The 19,354-nt window shown below is 46.1% G+C and overlaps 1 protein-coding gene and 1 long non-coding RNA gene across 2 annotated transcripts in view; both read left to right on the top strand.

Moving 5' to 3' along the window:
• Window positions 1–19,354, top strand: part of ACOXL (acyl-CoA oxidase like) — a 375,298-nt gene that overhangs the window by 115,910 nt on the left and 240,034 nt on the right. Inside the window, 1 exon segment of the mRNA XM_045054588.1 lies at window positions 9,225–9,259. Coding sequence (XP_044910523.1) covers window positions 9,225–9,259 — 35 coding nt within the window.
• Window positions 13,634–18,053, top strand: LOC123384538. Its single transcript, XR_006595772.1, has 2 exons — window positions 13,634–17,047; window positions 17,436–18,053. It is a non-coding gene; the product is annotated as an uncharacterized LOC123384538 (long non-coding RNA).

Below are 19,354 nucleotides of genomic sequence, written 5' to 3'. Positions count from 1 at the left end.
TGTTGCAGGATACAAGATAAATATACGGGAATCAACTGCATTTTTATATATTAACAACAAATATGTGAAGACTGAAAAAAACCAATATTGTTTATAATTGCTGAAAAAAGAGAAATGCTTAGGAGTAAATCTAACAAAACATATGTGGGAATTACATGGCGTTTATCTTACAGAAATGAAAACTTATATTCATGCAAATACCTGTACACAAATGTTTATAGCAGCTTTATTTATAATCGCCCCAAACTGCAAATAACAGATTAATAGACTGTGGTGCATCTATACCATGGAGTTCTATTTAGCAAATCAAAAGGAATGAACTCTTGGTGCATGTAACAACCTGGATGAATCTCCAGAGAATTATGCTGGATGAAAAGATCTAATCCTAAAGGGTCACATATTGTATGATTCCATTCTTGAAATGACAAATTCAGGAATGGAGAACAGATTGATGACTACCAGGGGCTAAACAGTGCGTGAGTGTGGGAAGAAAGTGGATGCATTTAGAAGGGCAACACAAGGGATCCTAATGGTGACAGGAATGTTCTATAGCTTAATTGTACTGATGCCAATATACTTAATGTGTAGTTATGTGAGATGTTACTATTGGAGAAAACTGGATAAAAGACACATGGGAACTATCTATATTATTTCTTTATATAATTCCTAACACCTGCATGTGAATCTACAACTATCTCATAGTAAAGAGTTTAATTTAAAAATAGGGGTGCCTGGGTGGCTCAGTCAGTTAAGCCCCTGACTTCTAATTTCGGCTTAGGTCACGATCTCACAGTTTGTGAGTTTGAGCCCCACGTCGGGCTCTGCACTGACAGCGCAGAACGTGCTTGGAATTCTTTCTCCCTCTCTCTCTGCCCCTCCCCACCCCCACTCTCTCTCTCAAAATAAATAAACTTAAAAAAATTAAAAATACATTGTTTTTTCAATAATGGGTCTACCATATTGTTTTTCACAGTTGCTGACATATTTTATGGAATGCCTTATTAATTTAGCCTATATCTTATGAGCCTGGGTAGAGGGATTTTGTTTATGTGTTTTGTGTAAATTTTTTTTTTTTTTTTTTTGGTAAAAAGTAGAGGAGAAGGTAGGTAAAAACTAGAAGGAGGAAAAGTGTTTTTCTTTCTTTGAAACAAGTTCCTTAAAACTAATTTTGTATTTTACATTAAAAAGAGATATACTTTCCTGGGAGGTTTACTCTCGACTTTGATGGGGGCCTGGGGGTCAGAATGGGTCAACAAGCCGTGGTGGGGTCTCTAAGCTGCTGTGCCGGCTAGAAGGGCCTTTCATTTTCTTGTATTTAACAGCCCCAAATCCACCTTAGAAATGCCCTCAAATACTTTTGTCATTGTCTGCATTTGAGGGCGTCACCTATTTTTTCCCTTTAGTCCTGTACATTTCCTTTTCTTCTCTTCAGCCTCTTCCTCCTCCCCTGGCTGACTCTTTGACTTAATAATCAAGTTTTCACTTAAGTAATATTTGCGCCGAAAGTTCCAGTTAGGTATTCTGTGTTGTTGGCTGCACACGGAATCCAAGTCCATTGTCATGCTGATTTCTCTTAAACAGAAGTTAGGCTTTCTAGGAAAAGAGGGTGTGGTCTATGATATTATCAAATACCCAACTATTCATATCAAGAGAAGCAAAGAAACCAAAATCCACGATTATTTTGTTTGAACCCTAAAACCTAAAAAATACATTCGTGAACAAACTGTAAGGATCAGCGGAACTACCTGGAGTGATGTCAGTAGTTCATGAACTAACTATTTGGCAGCCCTGTTTGTCCATCTCTGGGTACCAGGCACACAAAGATGAGGAACCAGGTCCTGCTGCACACTTACTGTGCTGTGACACAGGTGGACAGACCATGGCCACTTAATGACAAGGACAATAAAGAGCTGGCCTCCAGAAGCCCTTACCTTTGCCGGGCCCTGAGGGCTTCCTCCCCTGTAGCTCCTGGGGGCTGCATTTATTTCACCTGTCTGCACAGGAGGGTACTGAGGTAGAGAACAGGGGTTCCTCCACCTGCCAGAGCCCCACAGCTCCTGGAAAATGCCTAGCAGAATGGGCCCAAGGTGCTATAACTGTGGGGTAGCTATAACTCAGGACTAACAAATAGTTTCATTTTGGGTGAATCGGGGGATAAGGCAAGTCCTTGTGAAAACCCATCTACATGTTTTAAAACCAGTGTTGTAACGTTTAATCCAAAACGATAGTGACTGGCTCAGGTTCTTGGGAACAGCGGTGACGAACAGCATCATCATTGGTCTTACCTTTTTAGTCATCTGGGGCCTAGAGACTTAAAAACAACCTGTTTTCTTAGGTTGGTTAAACAACCACTGCCTACATTTCAATGTTAGTTCAATGTCAATTTCCATTGATTTAGCAACTCATCTTTTACATCAGGTTTTGAAAGTTTCAGATCTACATCCTCTTCTTTTCCTAAACATTAGTGTGTCTTTTTCTTGATTTTTTTTTTGTGTGTGTGTTTTGTTTTTTTTTTAATTTTAAGGGACCAAGGAAGGAAAACATCACAAAATAAACTCCGTAATGAAGAACACGTACGTCACTCCTTTTCTTCCTTCTGCCTTCCTTGCCGTTTTCTCCCTCTTTCGAGGGGAATGGCAGAAGGGAGGGGAGGGCTGCAGCCTCTTGAGGCTCACCCTTGGCCTCCTGGAAGCTGGCCCTGTCCTTGCAGGTTGACAGCAAACAGTGGGTCTCGGCAGGGTGCACACACCTCTCCCCGCTAAGTGGGTGGTCACCTGTGAGCACCAGGAGGCCTTGTTTCCCAAAACATAACCTCAGGCCTGACCGTGAGCCTGCCTGAGCTCCCAGTGGTTACCATGCCTGAGGTCGAGTGTAAGGCACTGGGCGGACATTAAGAGCATGTAAAATGAAAATAGCTTTACTATGTGTTATAACATCATCATCGTCGTCATCTTCATAGCAGTTAATAAGAGTCATCTACGCCCAGCACATTGTTATGGTCTCTCCATACATCATCTCATTCAGTGCTTCTAAACCTACCCCTGGAGGAACAGCTAAAACACCCCCAGAGTTCCTGATTCAGTGGTGTTAGGGCCAGAGTTTGCATGTCTCGCAAGTTCCCAGGAGACGTGGATACTTGCTGGTCCACCTCTCTGAGGTCTAAGTTAATCTGTCTAAAACAGCCCCCATTTTACATTGAGGAAAAGGCGAGAAAAGTCAGGGAACTTGACCACAAAGCTCTTTGCTACTGACCGTAAGCATCTGTTCGTCCAGCAAGGTTGATCTTTCAGAGGAAGTAGCAAGTGCCTGAGAAAGCCCTAGATGGATGCCAAGGCTCCAGACTAGTGAGTTGTGGCACGTTGGCAGGGGTTTGAGAGTCAGGCATGGGGGTGGGGGGGGCGGGAAGAGCTGGGGTGATGCCTGGGGGAGGAGCAGCCCTGGAGGGTGCTGTGTGGGGAGCGTGGGGTCTGTTATTGCCTGGAGAGAACACTGCTAGAAAGACAGTCAGGGAAGGGGTTAAAGACCTACTCCGTGGCTCACTTTCTCCCGGTGCCGGCTTCCTGGTGTCACACACGGCTGGCTGTGTTTGTGTGGGCTTCTGTCTACACCATACCTCTTCTCTCCTTCAGGCTCCTTTCCCCTATTTCCCATAAAAGGGAGAGGAACAGTGGAAAAGCGCGGGAGGAAAATAAACCAGAAGCTTTTCTTTTTGAGTTCATTTTGTGATGGTACAAATCTTTGGACCCTTGCAATGAAAACAAATGAAAGGAAGCTAAAGAAAAAACTTCGCGTAATTATAGGAAAGGGGAGGAAGACTCGCGAATGACACGAAAGCTCTTTCTAGATTTGTCATGCACGGATTCAGATTTTAAGATTTGAAAACCCAAGAGAGGCTTGGCAGTGTGGAAAGGTGTAGTAGGGTGAGGTTGCAAGCTGGTGGCCCCCTGGCCAAATTCCATCGATACCTTTTGTTTGGCTCACATAGCATTCGAAAAATATTCAAAGCAGTTTAAGACATGGGAATCTTCACGCTCAAGCCCTTGGCGTCCGGCTTTTCTTGAGGAATAGAGAGTGCTAGCACCGGGCCTGTGAGAGGGCATGGCTCCTAGTCATAGCCCCGGCCGGCATATCACCCCAGTCTAGAAAGTTCTGGGCCCAGACTTGGTGCACCACCACTCACCAGCTGGGCCACCTTGGGGCCGGCATTTGATGGACTCTTCCTCCTCACCTGCCCCCGGCTGCCTCGGGTGGGTGACAGCACATCACAAACACGAAGCACGGTGGACCCGTGAGGAGGGGATTCCCAACAACACAGGCACCCTTGGGCAAGTGGGCATTAGGAAGAGACGCTTCGCGACAGACCGCGGACAGGGAGGGGAACCCACGTGAGGCAAGTGCCCTGCCAAGACAGCGTCACCCACTCCTTTCCTTAAAAAAAAAAAAAAAATGTTTTTTAAAGGTGTTTAAAAAATGTGTTTTCTGAAATTATGATGATTATTTTGCAAGATCCATGCAGACTACTTGGTGCTTTATAGGGCGTATCCGGCTACAGCTGGCGCACTTCGGGGGGTTTTATGGCAAATTATTCTCGGATTACTCTTTAATGCAGCGAGGTCTGCCTGTTGTCTGAGCTCCCTGGGTCATATAGAAAACCCTCAGACTTGATACAAAACAGCTGCCTTAGTCAGCTGTTCCAAAAAAGGAGCAGTTTCAGGCCGCAGCAGCAGGAAAAAGGTTTTTGTAGCTGGTAGAGATTCTGAAAAACGTTCAAGTACTCTTTCCTTGCCATTAAAACGTGATTTAATTTTGTTATTAACAAATTGTGTAAATCGAAAACGAAGTACTCGGAGTGGGAGTTTGTTAAGTGCATTCTGGTAATACTTACAGTATGTCCTGGGGGGCTGTTCTCCCGGGAGGGCAGCAGGCACAAAACTCCAGCTGACCTCCGTGTCCCTGGGCCTCAGCCCTGGCTGGGCTGGGGTCAGGGGGGCCAACCCCTAGGCCTCCCTCATCTCTCTCGGCTGGGCTCCTGCTGAGACCAGCAACAAAAGGGTCAATTGTCTGAGGCCTCCCTTTGTCCCTGGGGGCTCCATGGGCCTCTCTGAATGCCAAAGTGTCTCTGTGCACGTGGGTGAGTGCATGTCTGTATGAATGTGTGTGTATATGTGCATCTGTGCCAGGGCACGCATATGTTTGCATCTGAGTATTGTGTAAGCATGTGCGTGCACGTGTGCACATATGAACACATGCTTCTTGGTATATGTGCACATACGAGTGGTGTACCTGTGCATGCATGTGTGTGAGTGTGGGTGTGTATGCAGGCATAAGTGTCCATGCACACATGTGTGACTTGGGTCTGAGCGTGCACGTCTGTGTACATATGTGTGCACATGCATGTGTAGATTGGGCCCAAAGTGTGCACATGTGCGCGGATGCATGTGTGTCTGTGCAGACGCAGACAGTGGTGAGACTTGGTTAAAGCATTTCCGAGTTGCTGATGCTTCTTAGCAGGGCGAGGGCTTGTAGAGGCCTGACTGGCCCGTGGGGGTTCCTAATGCCAGGGCAGAAGACTATCTCTGGCTCCTTTCTCAGCAGATTACAAGTTGCCTTTGGTATTTGCTATGGTACAGAAACCTTAGGGAATTTTCTCCCTTCTCTGCCTTCTGTAGGGTCAGATGATATGTAGGAGTGAGGAGGAGCAGACATAGTGTCCTCACTCATGCTCCAACCTGGGGCTTTGTGGTAAGGCCTATGAAGATTTTTTTTTTTTCTGCAGTGTTCCGGCATCTTGGCAAGGCTGCCTAATCGGATCCAGTGCGTTCCGTGTGGAGTTTAAGCCGTGTTTCCAGGATGGCTGTGCGATGCCCTGTTCCCATGCACCACATGAGTGGGTTCCCATGTAGCCCCGGGGCCTGTGCATGGGTTTGGATCATCTGGTTTCCCTAGCACGTTGTTACCTGGCCCATGGGATATGCTGCGGCTGGTCTGTGTGGTTCCGTGATCCACACTTTCTTCCTTCACAAAGATGTCCTTTTTAAAATGACAGGGGGGGCGCCTGGGTGGCGCAGTCGGTTAAGCGTCCGACTTCAGCCAGGTCACGATCTCGCGGTCCGTGAGTTCGAGCCCCGCGTCGGGCTCTGGGCTGATGGCTCAGAGCCTGGAGCCTGTTTCCGATTCTGTGTCTCCCTCTCTCTCTGCCCCTTGCCCGTTCATGCTCTGTCTCTCTCTGTCCCAAAAATAAATAAACGTTGAAAAAAAAATTAAAAAAAAAATGACAGGGAAAGCATATTTGAGAAGTCAGGAAAAGGCAAATAAAAGTGCTTAATTGAAATTCATCTCTGTGAAGGATTTATCTCCCAGCTCCTTTTAACCAGCACGGCTACCATTGAACAACTTCCTCTGCTTTTTTCTTAGTTTTGTCCCTCCCATGCCCATTTTCTCTCCCTGCTCCAGCAAAGGCGTGTCTTTCAACTGTGGAAAAGCCACCAATGAAGCAGTACTCTAAAGCTTATCAACACATTCAGTTGGTGAAATTATCTTATAATAAGCCTAACTGTAAGCCAGAACTTTTTAACTCCAGGAAATGTAAAGTGACGGGACATGTGAAATCTGTGAATTGCTCATCCTGACCTTTTTGGCTGTAGTTTCTGTTTTTATGTTCTTCCCTAAATAATTTCCTCCTTGTTCTTTAAATTCTTGATTGTCCCTGAGGCCTCTTCTTCTTCTGTTCACTTAAATCTCCCATATATATACATATGTATGTATATATAGATATGTATATATATGTGTGTATATACATATATGTATATATACACACACACACACAAACACATATATACACACACTCCTGGTTTAGTTGACAAATAATTGAATACACTCAGGTGAGTGTGATATGAAATCAGCTGGATGTTATATATTTCACACCTTCACTTTTAGATAATCTTTTTGTAAAATGAAGCCTATCTTCCCTGATCCCTAATGGCTCGCCAATGTCAGTTCTGCATTTGGGGTATGCATTGATGATGACACACGGCCGAATCATTCTGGAGCTGAGCTATTCAAACAATAGCTGGGGGATTTTGCAGCGTGTCAAGCTAGACAGAAGTTTGGGCTTTCTTTCTTTTTTCTTTCTTTCTTTCTTTCTTTCTTTCTTTCTTTCTTTCTTTCTTTCTTTCTCTTTCTTTTTTTCTTTCTTTCTTTCTTTCTTTCTTTCTTTCTTTCTTTCTTTCTTTCTTTCTTTCAATAATTCTGATTATAGTTGACGTAATATTATATTCATCTCAACGGTTTTATTTCTCCTAACTCTCCATCCCCTTGCTTCTTCCTTACCCCTTCCACCCTCCCACGGCCCAGGGATTCTTACCCCTCCCACCCTCCCGCGGCCCAGGGACTCTTGTGTCATCTCATAGCATCCCGGAGAGCCCCATGGAAGTGACCTCCCCACCCCCACCGCCCTGGGGCCAACGTCAGAGAAACTGGCAGTGATGTGTTTGGGGATTTCAAGGTTCCACGTAGGCAGACTTTTTGCTTGGAAATGATATGATCGATGATGCTTGGGTTTTTAACTGCTGCCGAGTCTCTTAAACTAGTCGTGCCACAGTTCAGCCACAGGGGGACCGTCGAGACTTTTATGGGCATGCTTGAGGCTGATCATCATTTTAACCTAATGAAATACTTTGTAAGTTCCAAAAACGAACTTAACAGTTAAATTTTGGAAAATGAAAACATTTTCATAAATGAAATATTGCCTATATATAGTAGCAGTAGTTACTATTTATAGAGTTTTTTCCCACCTGCCGGTGCCTTCCGCCGCCAGGCCCACCTGTAGAGTTTTTCCTATCAGGCGGCACGCATCGTGTGTGCGCCACACACAGGTATAAACACCAAAATAGAAAAAGTTGCTTCATCCTTGCACGAGAAAATAATTATTTGCCCATGATACAGATGCAGACACCGTGACCCTGAGAGTTTAAATAACGCGATGCCCGTATGGTTAGCGGTTGAACTCCTGTGGCCTGACTCTTCTGGAATCCATGAACTAGCTGAGGCCCGTGCCATATGATTCGACCCCCTCTTCTGCTTGAGAGGTTTCCGTGACCCCCCCCCCCCCCCCCACAGAGTAAAAAGGAAATCACAGTGCCACCCTGGCCTCTACTTGTCGCCGTCTCCGGCGACCGTGTACCCTTTCTCTCGATGTCACACGTGCCCTCAGAGGTGCACCTTGCCGGCCTGGAGCTTATGAGATCAGTGTGAAGGTTGTGCAGATTCCCCTGGCGAGACTCTGGCCCGGGCGGCGGGGGGGGGGCGGGGGGGGTGGGGGGCGGGGCGGGTCAGTCCTCTTCATGGCCTGGGCTCCGCTCAGCACTCCTGGGGCAGGGCGAGTGGGGAAGGAACCACCCCCAGGACGGGGGTATGGCAAACCTCAGAATCAGCCACACGCTGAATCCCTTCCTTTCACGGCTTTGTCTCAGAGCTGAAAGAGCCCTGTTTTGCTCATACAAACAGAGAGTGGAATGCTGGTTGCCAGGGGCTGGGGGTGGGGAGATGTTGGTCAGAGGGTATAAACTTTTAGTTGTCAGATGAATAAGCTCCGGAGACTTAATGCACAGCATGGTGACTATAGTTAACAGTAGCATACTGTGTACTTGAAACGTTCTATCTCGCCAAGAAAAGGGGAAAAAAAAGGTAATTATGTGACGTGATGGATGTGTTAATTAAGGTGATAACACATGGTAATAATTTCACAGGGTGTATGTGTATCGAATCATCACGTTGTAAGTATTAAGTGCGCACAATTTATTTATCCGTTATACCTCAATGAAAAAATTTTAAAACTTAAGTGTAAAAGCATGCAAAGGAAAAAAAAAAGAAAAGCAAAATAAATAAATAAATAATAAATAAATAAATAAATAAATAAATAAATAAATAAATACAGGCTCTGTTATGGAAGGTGTCTCCAGATGAGAGACACCTGTCCAATTCACAGTGAAATATTTTAGATGTCTCTAAGACCCTTTCACAATCTGACTAGCCTTTAAGAATGATGTTGAAACCAAAGGACTATCATTAAAAGGTGTTATTTATGAAATAGAAGGAGTAGGAGTAGGAGTAGGAGTTTTAGGAAATGTTTAAAAAATAACGGACCGTCGTAAGTTAATTTTCTTGTGAACTCAGCATGCTCTTCATATTATTTAGTATGTGTTTTTCTCTCTTTTTAATTACAGCTTGGGCTGACGATAGCCATCCGCTATAGTCGCAGGTAAAGCTAAATTTTTTTTTTCCTCTTGAGGAATACCCTTCCTGGTTTATACCTTTCGGTTTGATCGAATCTGTGGGTTTTCAAGCTAAATTTTGGTGGCTTCTCTACCTATGGTATCCGTTCACAGCAATTAGAATTATTCCATTTGCTTCATTGATGAGGGCCGCTGGCTATTTGGAGGAATAGAGCTTTTACATAAAGGTGGCGGTAGGTAGCACATTTCTTTTAAAACAAAAAATGGACGGCTCTAGGGCAGGGACACAAGTGATTTCTGGGTAGTCTAGGGATAAGCACAGAAATCAGGGATGTCCCGCATGAATGGTGAGGCTGGGCAAACAGAAAGCTGAGTGAAGGCTTGTTAGTGAAGCCCCCGTCCCCTCCATGCCCCCCCCCCGCCTTGTCTTAGGTATATCTGAGAATGGCTAAAAGTGCCATTTTTGGCCTTGCTTCATGATTTCTGCCTTTTTCTCAAGTGCATCATATTTGTGAAAAACGTTGGTTTCTTATGCTAGTATCCAAGTACATGAATCCCCTGGCGTGCATCAGAATGTATTAAGATGTTCATTAAAGATCCAGTCTCAATGGAAGAATAATAAGCAATGTCCCTCCTGCCCATACACAACCTGTGCTCACAGCCTCCCCGAAGTGCCACCCGCTGGTCAGCTCAGGACATCTGGCCAGCTCTCCACAAACAAACCATAGTTACTGCAAAGGAGATCGCCTTCTAAATCCACTTGTCACAGGTTGTATGTGCTTGCTTACAGTTAACTGTGGCTCGATCGACACGGTGGGCAGTCACAGAAGCCTGAATAGCTGCTGGTGCACTGTGTGGGGTAGAGCAGGAAGAAGGCAGGACTGGGCTAGAACCACTCGGAACTAGGAATGAGTGTGTGGGAAGAAAGTGTTTCTGTCGGACATTTCTGGATACTCTTGAAGAAAGCTGCTCCAGAGATGCTCATGATTGCTTTTCGGTGTGTGTGTGAGGGACGGTGGGGAATTTTGCCCATCCTTCCTTCCTTCCTTCCTTTTTTTTTCTTTTTTCTTTTTTTTTTTTTTTAACAAATGCTTATTTATTTTTGAGAGAGAGAGTGCAAGTGGTAGTGTGAGCGGGGGAGGGGCAGAGAGAGAGGGAGACAGAGGATCCGAAGCAGGCTCTGTGCCGAGAACAGAGAGCCGGATGTGGGTCTCGAACTCACGGACAGCGAGATCATGACCTGAGTCAAAATCGGATGCTTAACCGACTGAGCCACCCCGGTGCCCCTGCCCTTTCTGTTCTTTTCCTTTGGTGGAACTTTCCTCATATTCGAGTCCTGCTTATCAAGACTTTTCTGCACGAGAGCTAAAGGGGCCTCCCTAAGAAAGCCAAGGTCCTGCTTTAGTCCGGAGAACAAACATGTGCTTGTTCCCGCCACGGTAAGGGTTACTCTGTGGCTCTGTGGAGAGTTCTAACTTGTGCAGAAACTCAGATTCTTCCGGAACTGGACAAAACTTTCTTTTTTATACTTTGTGAGGCTGAGGGACTTTTGCCAACTATCAACCTTTTTGAATCAGGGAATCGGGTAAGGATAGCAGAGCAGGGGAGACCGGATGGAGGTCCCAGGGGGACGGTGTCTTTGACCCCGTGCTTATTATGGGTCCCAGGCCTGTGTCGTGGAAAAGATTCCTGCCCGGCCTGCCTGGGGCCAGGGCAGGCCCCTGGCATCCTTCTGTACGGTTACCAACACCAAACAGAAGGTGGAGACTGTTGTCTGAGCTGAACATCTTCTTCATTTAGAAAGGGAAAATGTCTTCTTACCCTTGACTGGGTAGCGATTTAGATATGCCTACTTTTCTGTGGAATTGGTGGCAGTGGGCGCTCTCTGGAAGGAAGCGCTTGGCTTGGATTAGGAATGACTCCTCCCTTTGGCTCCCCCTTCCCTAAAGCAGCCCAGTCTGGCTGAAGAAGTGTGGTTAGTAGACAGTGGCTATGAAGCTGAATAGAGACGTGGACACCCTGAGTCATGGTCCTATAGGAGGTCCTACAGGATAGGCATTCCACTGTGGAGAAGGGAAAAAATGAAGTTGGAGCAGTTAAGCAGAGCCCATTTTAGAGAGGAGAGAGCTTTGGAATTACTCATCCGGTGGCCACATTTATGGAAACCCCGTGCCTATGGCTGCCTGAGGCCACCGAGCTACCAGTGATCATGCTGGCAATGTTCTGTGGGACAGGGGTTTGGAAGGACAGGGAAGATGGCCTGACTCTGCTTCACAGGGTCTGGGGCCTGCTCTGGAAGACTCAGGGAGGAGGACAGAGACATCTGAAGGCTCATTCACCTCTGTGTCTAGTGGGTGATGCTGGCCGATGGCCAGAGATCTCTGTTCCTCTCCGCACGCGGGTCCGTGTGGTCTCCACATGGGCTTGTTTGGGCTTCCTCACGGTATGGTAGTCGGCCCTCTCTGATTGAGTGTCCTGGAAAGGGAGAGCCAGGTAGAAGCTGTCTCCTTCCTGTGATCCAGCCTGGGAAGTCATAGAGCATCACTTCCGCCTTACTCTGTTGGAGCAGACACAACCCCCTGTTGGCGTTCAGAGGGAGGAAGCAGAGACCCCGCCTCACAGTGGAAGGAGTGCTGGCCACATTGTAACAAGGACATGAGAGGTGGGGAAATCTTCATGAGGCCGTTTTGGGAAAATGCTGTCTGCTGCAGAGCCCAGCTGAATGACAGGGTGCTTATTTAAAGCCGTTGTAAAAGGAAATTTAAGACACCGTCCTGGCTGTAAGGCATTTACGAGCCGGGGAAACACAAGGGGTATGGGTGAAGGAGACTTAAGGATAGACGCAAATCTTATAGGAGGAGGTAAATCAGTCAAAGGAGGCTTCTTAGAGAAAGTGAATCTTAAACCATCCTCACAGAAGGCAGACTCCGTGGGCTCAGACAGGTGCCCCGCTAACTGATAATGCAGGTCCCTGAGCATACGTACAGGGACAGTGTGGAGACTTTTTTTGGCTTGGGTGAGCCTGTGACAGGTGTAAATGCCCTATTCACACATCCCATTCACCCAAGCCTAGATGAGGCTACTGAGGAGCATTTGACCTGTCCATGTACCAACATCTCAGATGTAGTGGAAATGCAGAACGCATTATCAGAGGTTGTATTTTCCAGAAATGATTTCTGAAATATAAGGAATTGTGATGGAAAAGTTCCAGGAAGCACAACAGTGTCTGTAAATCTGTGGTGGGAAAGAAACCATCTTCTGGGAAGCCCCCAGTCTGCAGGAACCAACAACTCTTAAAACTTTTTTTTAATGCTTATGTATTTTGAAGGAGAGAAAGAGAGCGTGAGCAGGGGAGGGGCAGAAAGAGAGGGAGACAGAATCCGAAACAGGCTCCAGGCTCTGAGCTGTCAGCACAGAGCCCGGCAGGGGGGCGAGGGCTCGAACTCATGAGCAGTGAGATCATGACCTGAGCCAAAGCCAGGCGCTTAACCGACTGAGCCACCCAGGGGCCCCTGCCAGAACCAACGACTCTTAATAAAGTGTCATGAAGAGCCGTTTGTGGGTCAGACTGTACCACCTGCCGTCACACCACCTTCTCTGTCCTGTCTCTGGGGTCAGTGGGCACAGGAGGAACTGGCCTGTCCTCTCAGAAGCCTGCATGTCCTTGGATTGCCTGGTGGTAGCTCTTCTGTCCCTCTGCTGCCTGTCACCCACTTCTATCCTCAGAGGAGAGGAAGAAGATGAAACTAGAGGGTGTGGGTTTCTGGTTATGTCTCCTCTTTAAATAAAAATCCTAGTTAATCTAATAAGCTAGCTTATTTAGATTAATTGAAGCTTCAATCCTTTCGTCGATTGCTTTTTTTTTTTTTTATCTTTTTGGTAAAATATACGTAACATAAAATTTACTATTTTAACCCTTAAAGGTTTAAAAATGTACACTTCAGTGAAATTAAGTGCATTCACATTCTTGTGCAACTATCACCACACCCATCTCGAGAACTTTTTCATCTTCCCAAACTAAAACTCTATACTCTTTGAACACTAACTCCTCATCCTCCCCTGCCCTGCCTCCAGCCCTTGGTAACCCGCCTTCTGTCACTGAATTTGACTAGTGTAGGAACCTCATATAAGTAGAATCATCATACAGTATATGTCTTTTATGTCTGGGTTCTTTCACTTAGCAGAATGTCCTCAGGGTTCATCCATGTTGTAGCATGTGTCAGATTTGCTTCCTTTTTAAGGCTGAGTAATATTCCATTTGTGTGTGTGTGTGTGTATGTATGTGTATATGTATATATAGACCATTATGTGTGTGTATATGTATATATGTGTATATGTATATATATTACACTATGTGTGTGTGTGTGTGTGTGTGTGTGTATACACACACACACACACACACACACACTTGCATTTATCTGTCAGTAGACATTCAGGTTGTTTCTGCCTTTGGGCTATTGTTAATGGTGCTGCTATATACACGAGTGTACAAAAATCTCTTTGAAACCTTGCTTTCATATCTTTTGAGTAAATACCCAGAAATATAATTGCTGGATCGATCCTATGGTGATTGTATTTTTAGGTTTTTTTGGAGGAATCGCCATGCTGTTCTTCTGTCGATTACGTTTTAAAGTAGGAGTGTATCCTACATCTATATAGTTCTGGGTCTACTTCAAATGCTCACGGTTGTTTACCCAGGACCCAGATTCTGGAGTTGAGAGCTTCCCGGGTCCTCTTTGTGTGCATCAGGAGACTTTTGGAAGCAAGGTTTGGGACTTGAGGCTCTAATCACTAGGTCTGTTTCCCAAATTCTGACAGGAGGGCCAGGGCCAAGAGCAAGGCTCCTGTGATAGACGGGGGTGGGACAAAGGGAAGGGAGGAGGCGATTGTGGTTCCAGACGGCAGCACTCGGGAGGATGGGTTCACTTAGGAGTGGGTTGGACACGAGTGTGCAGAGGAGAGGAGGAATCACTCAATCCCGTGAACCTGGTGGGCAGGCTGTGCCTCTCAGGCTGCCACAGACACCCCGGGCAGCCTGGAGCAGGGGGCCCTTGTGTGGTAAAAGAGGGGCGTAACCCGAGGGACGCCTGGTTTTGTTTTCATGCATCTGAGTTTTGGCTTCGGCCATCAGATCTCCCTTGTTACGATGAACAGTGTTAGAACATCCTCTCCCCCGATTTCCACACTAACCCGCGCATACCCCACCTGCTCCCACTCCTGCCCTCAGACATGCTGGTTCAGGCTCCAGCCCTTGCTAGACCAGTAATTCCACGCCCGGTTGTATGGTATAGGAGAGTGTGTGGGTGTGGGTATGTGTATGTGTGTGTGAGACGTCATGTGGGGTCAGGCGCTGAGGGGTCAGGAAGTGGAGAATGACACAGTCATATTCTTCTGATGGTATAGATATACCAGGCAAGGAAGCACATCTACTGTGACCGAGGTGTGCATTTATCAACAGGTCCTGTACACATTTCATGTATTATCGTAGCGTTTTAATTTATTTTTGTAAAGTCAAGTCATTTTCACAGAGTGGAAAATTGTCTCTTGATGTTCATTCCCCACTGCTTGGCTTGAGGTTTTCGAGTGGAATCCACACAGTGGTGACAGCTGGGTAACCCCCAGAAGTGCCCTTTGCAGATAACAGCTCTCGGGGCCCCACCACCCACGCAGTGGGGAAATTGTTCCCCACTGTGTGGGTGTTTTGTTTTTTTCTTTTTCTATAAGTTTGAAAGAGAGTTTAGACGTTCTTCCCGTCTGTCACGGTGCAGCAGCCCGGAGAAGCCTGCTCCCTCCTGACAGGAGCTCCTGGGCGAAGACGAAGTGGCTTCGGAGTGAGCATGTCACCTTTGGCTCTCGCTTCTCTGATACGACAGACAGGCCATGTAAACCAACAGCGCGGCATTTTTGCACGTGGCGCTTAGGTCCGTGTTTCTAAGAATAGCCCATGGAAGCAGGGTGGGAGAGCATGAACTAGCTCCCAACGGAATTTTGTTTTGTTTCTGTTGGTTATCTTTATTTAATAAATCAGGAAGGAAGCAAAATTTCCACTGGGCTCTGTTATAGTTAAATGGAAGTTTACAGAGGTTTGACTTTTAGATGAAGCCTAAAGATGTCTCTTTCCCACAACAGACTCTTTCTATCAGTTTCTAATAGGCCTTAACAAAGGCCAGATTTGGTGCCCCGTTCGGGCCTGTGCCCTAACCCTAATTCTGGAGTTACAGGTACCAACCCCTTAAAAGGCTTTGGTGTCCCCTGAGGGCTGACGAGGGGATGGGAGCACTGGGGCGCTTGTGCGTGTTCAGTCCCAGAGAAGTTGACAGTTTGACAGTCCCTGTGTTGGACTTCGGAGGGCATGGCCTTACACCGAAAATGCAGACCCCATGATTAAATGTCATTCTGAGGCCCCCTTTGAGTGTTTGCTTTGAATGAGCCAGAGGGCCTAGCAAGCAGTGAAACGGTCATGTACTTCTGTGTTCTGATTTAGATTAGAAGTGGAGTTTGAAGTTCATAGATGAATCAGAACGCTTATTGAATGGACAGGCTGCATCAATGAACAAATGAAATTGTCATCTTGAAATACAAAGGGAGGAAAAGACAAGAAACAGGGCCATCAGGCCTGTTGGACTTTGATTTCAAGTGTTGGCAAATACCTAGCATCTCCCATTTGGAGCTGGTTTGATCTTGTGGAGACAGCTGGGAGACACTGTTGTTCTCCAAATTTTGTAAAAATAAACAAAGATGCCTTTCTGCCCTTTTTTCCCCTTCCAGGGAATGGTTGTTTCTGTCACTGGGGCTTTCTGGCCGACGGCTCCATCTGTCTCTTTTTCAGACTTCACAGTGAGGCCCTGACCAGATTTATCCACAGGGTTGCCAAGAAATTTATTCAACCCCAATGGCATAATCTTAAAAGCAAAGCCATCTTGTGGAAGGTTGCGTTTTTAAGATAACCTTCACACAAAATGTTGCCCCTGCAAAGCAGAATGTGAATACTCACACTGTGTCTGGATTCCATGTTCTTACTCAGTGAGGTCCTTCAAGGCCACAGGTATGTTGTTGGCTTCTTACAGCAGAGCTCGGCCTGGGGCTGTGGATGTGCCTGGAGAGTGGTGGATGCTTTTCAGGGTCCGGGGGAGTCGGGGATAGACAGATGTGTCTTCCTGTGCCTCTCCCATCCCCTTCAATCCCTTGTCTGGTTTTCATTTGGTGGCCTTGTTCTCCAAAGAGATTCTGGTCCAGACTCTCGGCCATTTCCCCAGTCACACCTGCTCGTCACATGTCTGTTGCCACACCCACAGGGTGATCTCTGGGGGGATAGTTTGCCTGCCAGTAAGAGGATCTTTCTCAAATACAGATCTGATTATGCCCTTCCCACTCAAAAGCTTCCATGGGCTTCCATGCCCAGGGAACGGATTTCTGACCCCAGACTTCATCTCCAACCCTCTGTCCTCAAAATTTGCAGTTCTGAGCTTCCTGCTTGTTCTATTCCTTGCTCTTACTATTTCCTTTTGAGGAATTAACTTCTGTCTTCTCTTCTGCGTTAGTGAACTCCTACCCATCCTCTGATGGCCCCTAGGATGGAAAAGATGTCACCTCATTTTCAAAAAATTGTCAAGCAGTCATGCTCCTTTCTGGTGTTAGGGCTCAGGGCTGACCTCAATTTCGTGCCTTTCTTTTCCTTTCTATATCAGGAAGCAGGTTGGAGAGGCAGACTGCGTTCCTGGCCCCCCTCACCCGTGCCCTTCCACATCAGAACCTGTGAACCCCACAACCCAGCCCTTAGAGCCAAGGCCATTTGGCAAAGCTATTCTGTGTGGGTGAGTTTGGAAGGAACCGGTCAGTCTTTCTTTTATGGTATCTCTGAGTGATGACCACTCCTTTACTTTCAAAAGGAGAAGACACCTAACTTAAATTGATCCAGAGATTTGACAAAACCCCAATTAAAACATGGACACATAAATATAAATACTTTGCATAATGGTGAGCCAATTCAAAAAATGACAAGCTCATTAAAAATGCATATATAAAGGCAAAAAACCTAGATTAGCCAAAGCACAAGAATTGGAAGACTTACACTACAAATGTCAAGATTTACTATAAAGCTATAGGGATGAAGACAGTGTGGCATTGGTGAAAGCAAATAGAAAATAGAATGAAGAGTCTAGAAGCAGACCCACACCTAAATGATCAATTGATTTTCTACAGAAGCACCAAGATAATTCGATGGAGAAAGGATATAGATGATACTACAACAATTGGATATCCTTAAAGAAAACACCCCAAACCCTCAACCCATACTTTACAGCATGTACAACAATGAACAAAAGTGGGTCATGTGCCTAAAGCAAAATCTAAAAGTGACAACTTTACAGAAGAAAACATAGCTTCAGATCTTTGTGGCCTTGGGCGAGGCAAAGGCTACTTCGGACACAAAGAACATAAACTGTGAAAGGAAAAGTTGGTAAAATGGATTTTGTCAAAATTAAAAACATCTGCTCTGTGAAAACCACTGCCTAGAAACTAAAAGACAAGCCACAAACCAGGAGAAAATATTTTCAAAACACATAGCTGATAAAGGACTCGTATCCAGAATATGTGCCGAACTCTTACAGCCCTTTAACAAGACGGCAGTTTGATAAGTGGGCAAAAATTCTTGAACTGATACTTTACCAAAGAAGAGACGCAAATGGGAGGGCAGAAGAGAAAGAAAAGAGATGGCAATAAACACATGAAGGGATGCTCGACCTTGTTAGTCATCAAGGAAATGCAAATTAAGACCACAGTGAGATACCATTACGCATAGATCAGAATGGCTTAAACACCCCCCCCCCGAAAGGTCCCCCCCCCCAGACAACAAAACACAAACCCACAAAATCCTGACAACATAGCATGAAGATGTGGAGTAACTATAGCTCTTTTACATTGTTGGTGGGAAAGCGAAATAGTGTGGCCACTTTGGAAGATACTTCGGTAGTTTCTTATCATGTTAAACACTGCCTTCCCATAGGACCTGGCGCCTCCACTCCCAGGTAGTACTGACACAGGAGAAATGAAAACATTTGCCCGTGCAAAGACCTTATGCAAATGTCTGTAGCTGCTCTGCGCGTAATAGCCGGAAAGTGGAAACGATAAGTGGATAAACAGACTGTGGCCCATCTGCACAGTGAAATATTACTTGGCAATAAAAAGGTATTGTGTTGAGTGAAAGAAGCCAGACTTCAGAGTGCATATGCTGTGTGATTCCATTTGTGTGACATTTTAGAAAAGGGAGCACTACGGGGAAGGAAGTGGGTGGGGGATGGGTTAACTAGAACGTGACATGAAGAGTTTGGGGGTGGGGGGCAGCAATAGACATATTCCAAATCTTGATTGTGAGGGTTACATGTTTTTTGCCCAAATTTGTAGAATTGTAACACCTGAAACAGGTGAATTTTACTATAATTGAATTACACCTCAGTGAACTTGAATTAAGGAGAGCTGACATTGGGGAAAGCCCTGGCCACTCTGGTGCGAGACTACCTTGTCCGAGGCCACGTTAACAGTCCTGTGTCCAGGGGCGCCTGGGTGGCTCAGTCCGTTAAGTGTCTGACTCTTGGTCATGACTCAGCTCATGTCATGATCTTGCGGTTTGTGGCATGGAGCCCTGCGTCGGGATTCTCTCTCTCTGCCCCTTACCCCTTCTCGCTCAAAATAAATAAATAAACATTAAAAAAAAAAATAGTAGCCCTGTGTCCAAGTGCTTCTGGGTGTGGAATTATGTTGTGTTTCGGACGCCTGGAATGAGGCACCCATTTCTTTGTTTTGCTCACTTGATTGTTTTCAGTGAAGGTGAGTTGTGAGATGTGTAACTAACACATGCATGACGTTTAACCCACGGGTCTTTCTGAGGCTTTCCATGGAAACCAGTTGACAGGTGCGGTCAGAACTTTTGTCCGCTGGAGTTTTCAGATGGAAAGGTGCTCGAGCCAGGCCCTCTTAGTGGGCAGTTCAGCCTGAGGCAATTGGGTTTGACCTTATTCTTCACTCACTAGGCTGCTGCCCCTGTGGGGGGCACTGGAGGGGCTGCGGGGGCGCTGGATGACACGCCAGGCTCCACTTGCTCCCCTCCGTGGAGCAGAGGTCCC

The sequence above is a fragment of the Felis catus genome, chromosome A3 (genome assembly GCF_018350175.1).
Source record: "Felis catus isolate Fca126 chromosome A3, F.catus_Fca126_mat1.0, whole genome shotgun sequence".
Taxonomy (NCBI): domain Eukaryota; kingdom Metazoa; phylum Chordata; class Mammalia; order Carnivora; family Felidae; genus Felis; species Felis catus.
The sequence above is the reverse complement of the archived record's forward strand: the minus strand, read 5'-3'. Positions and strand labels throughout refer to the sequence as shown.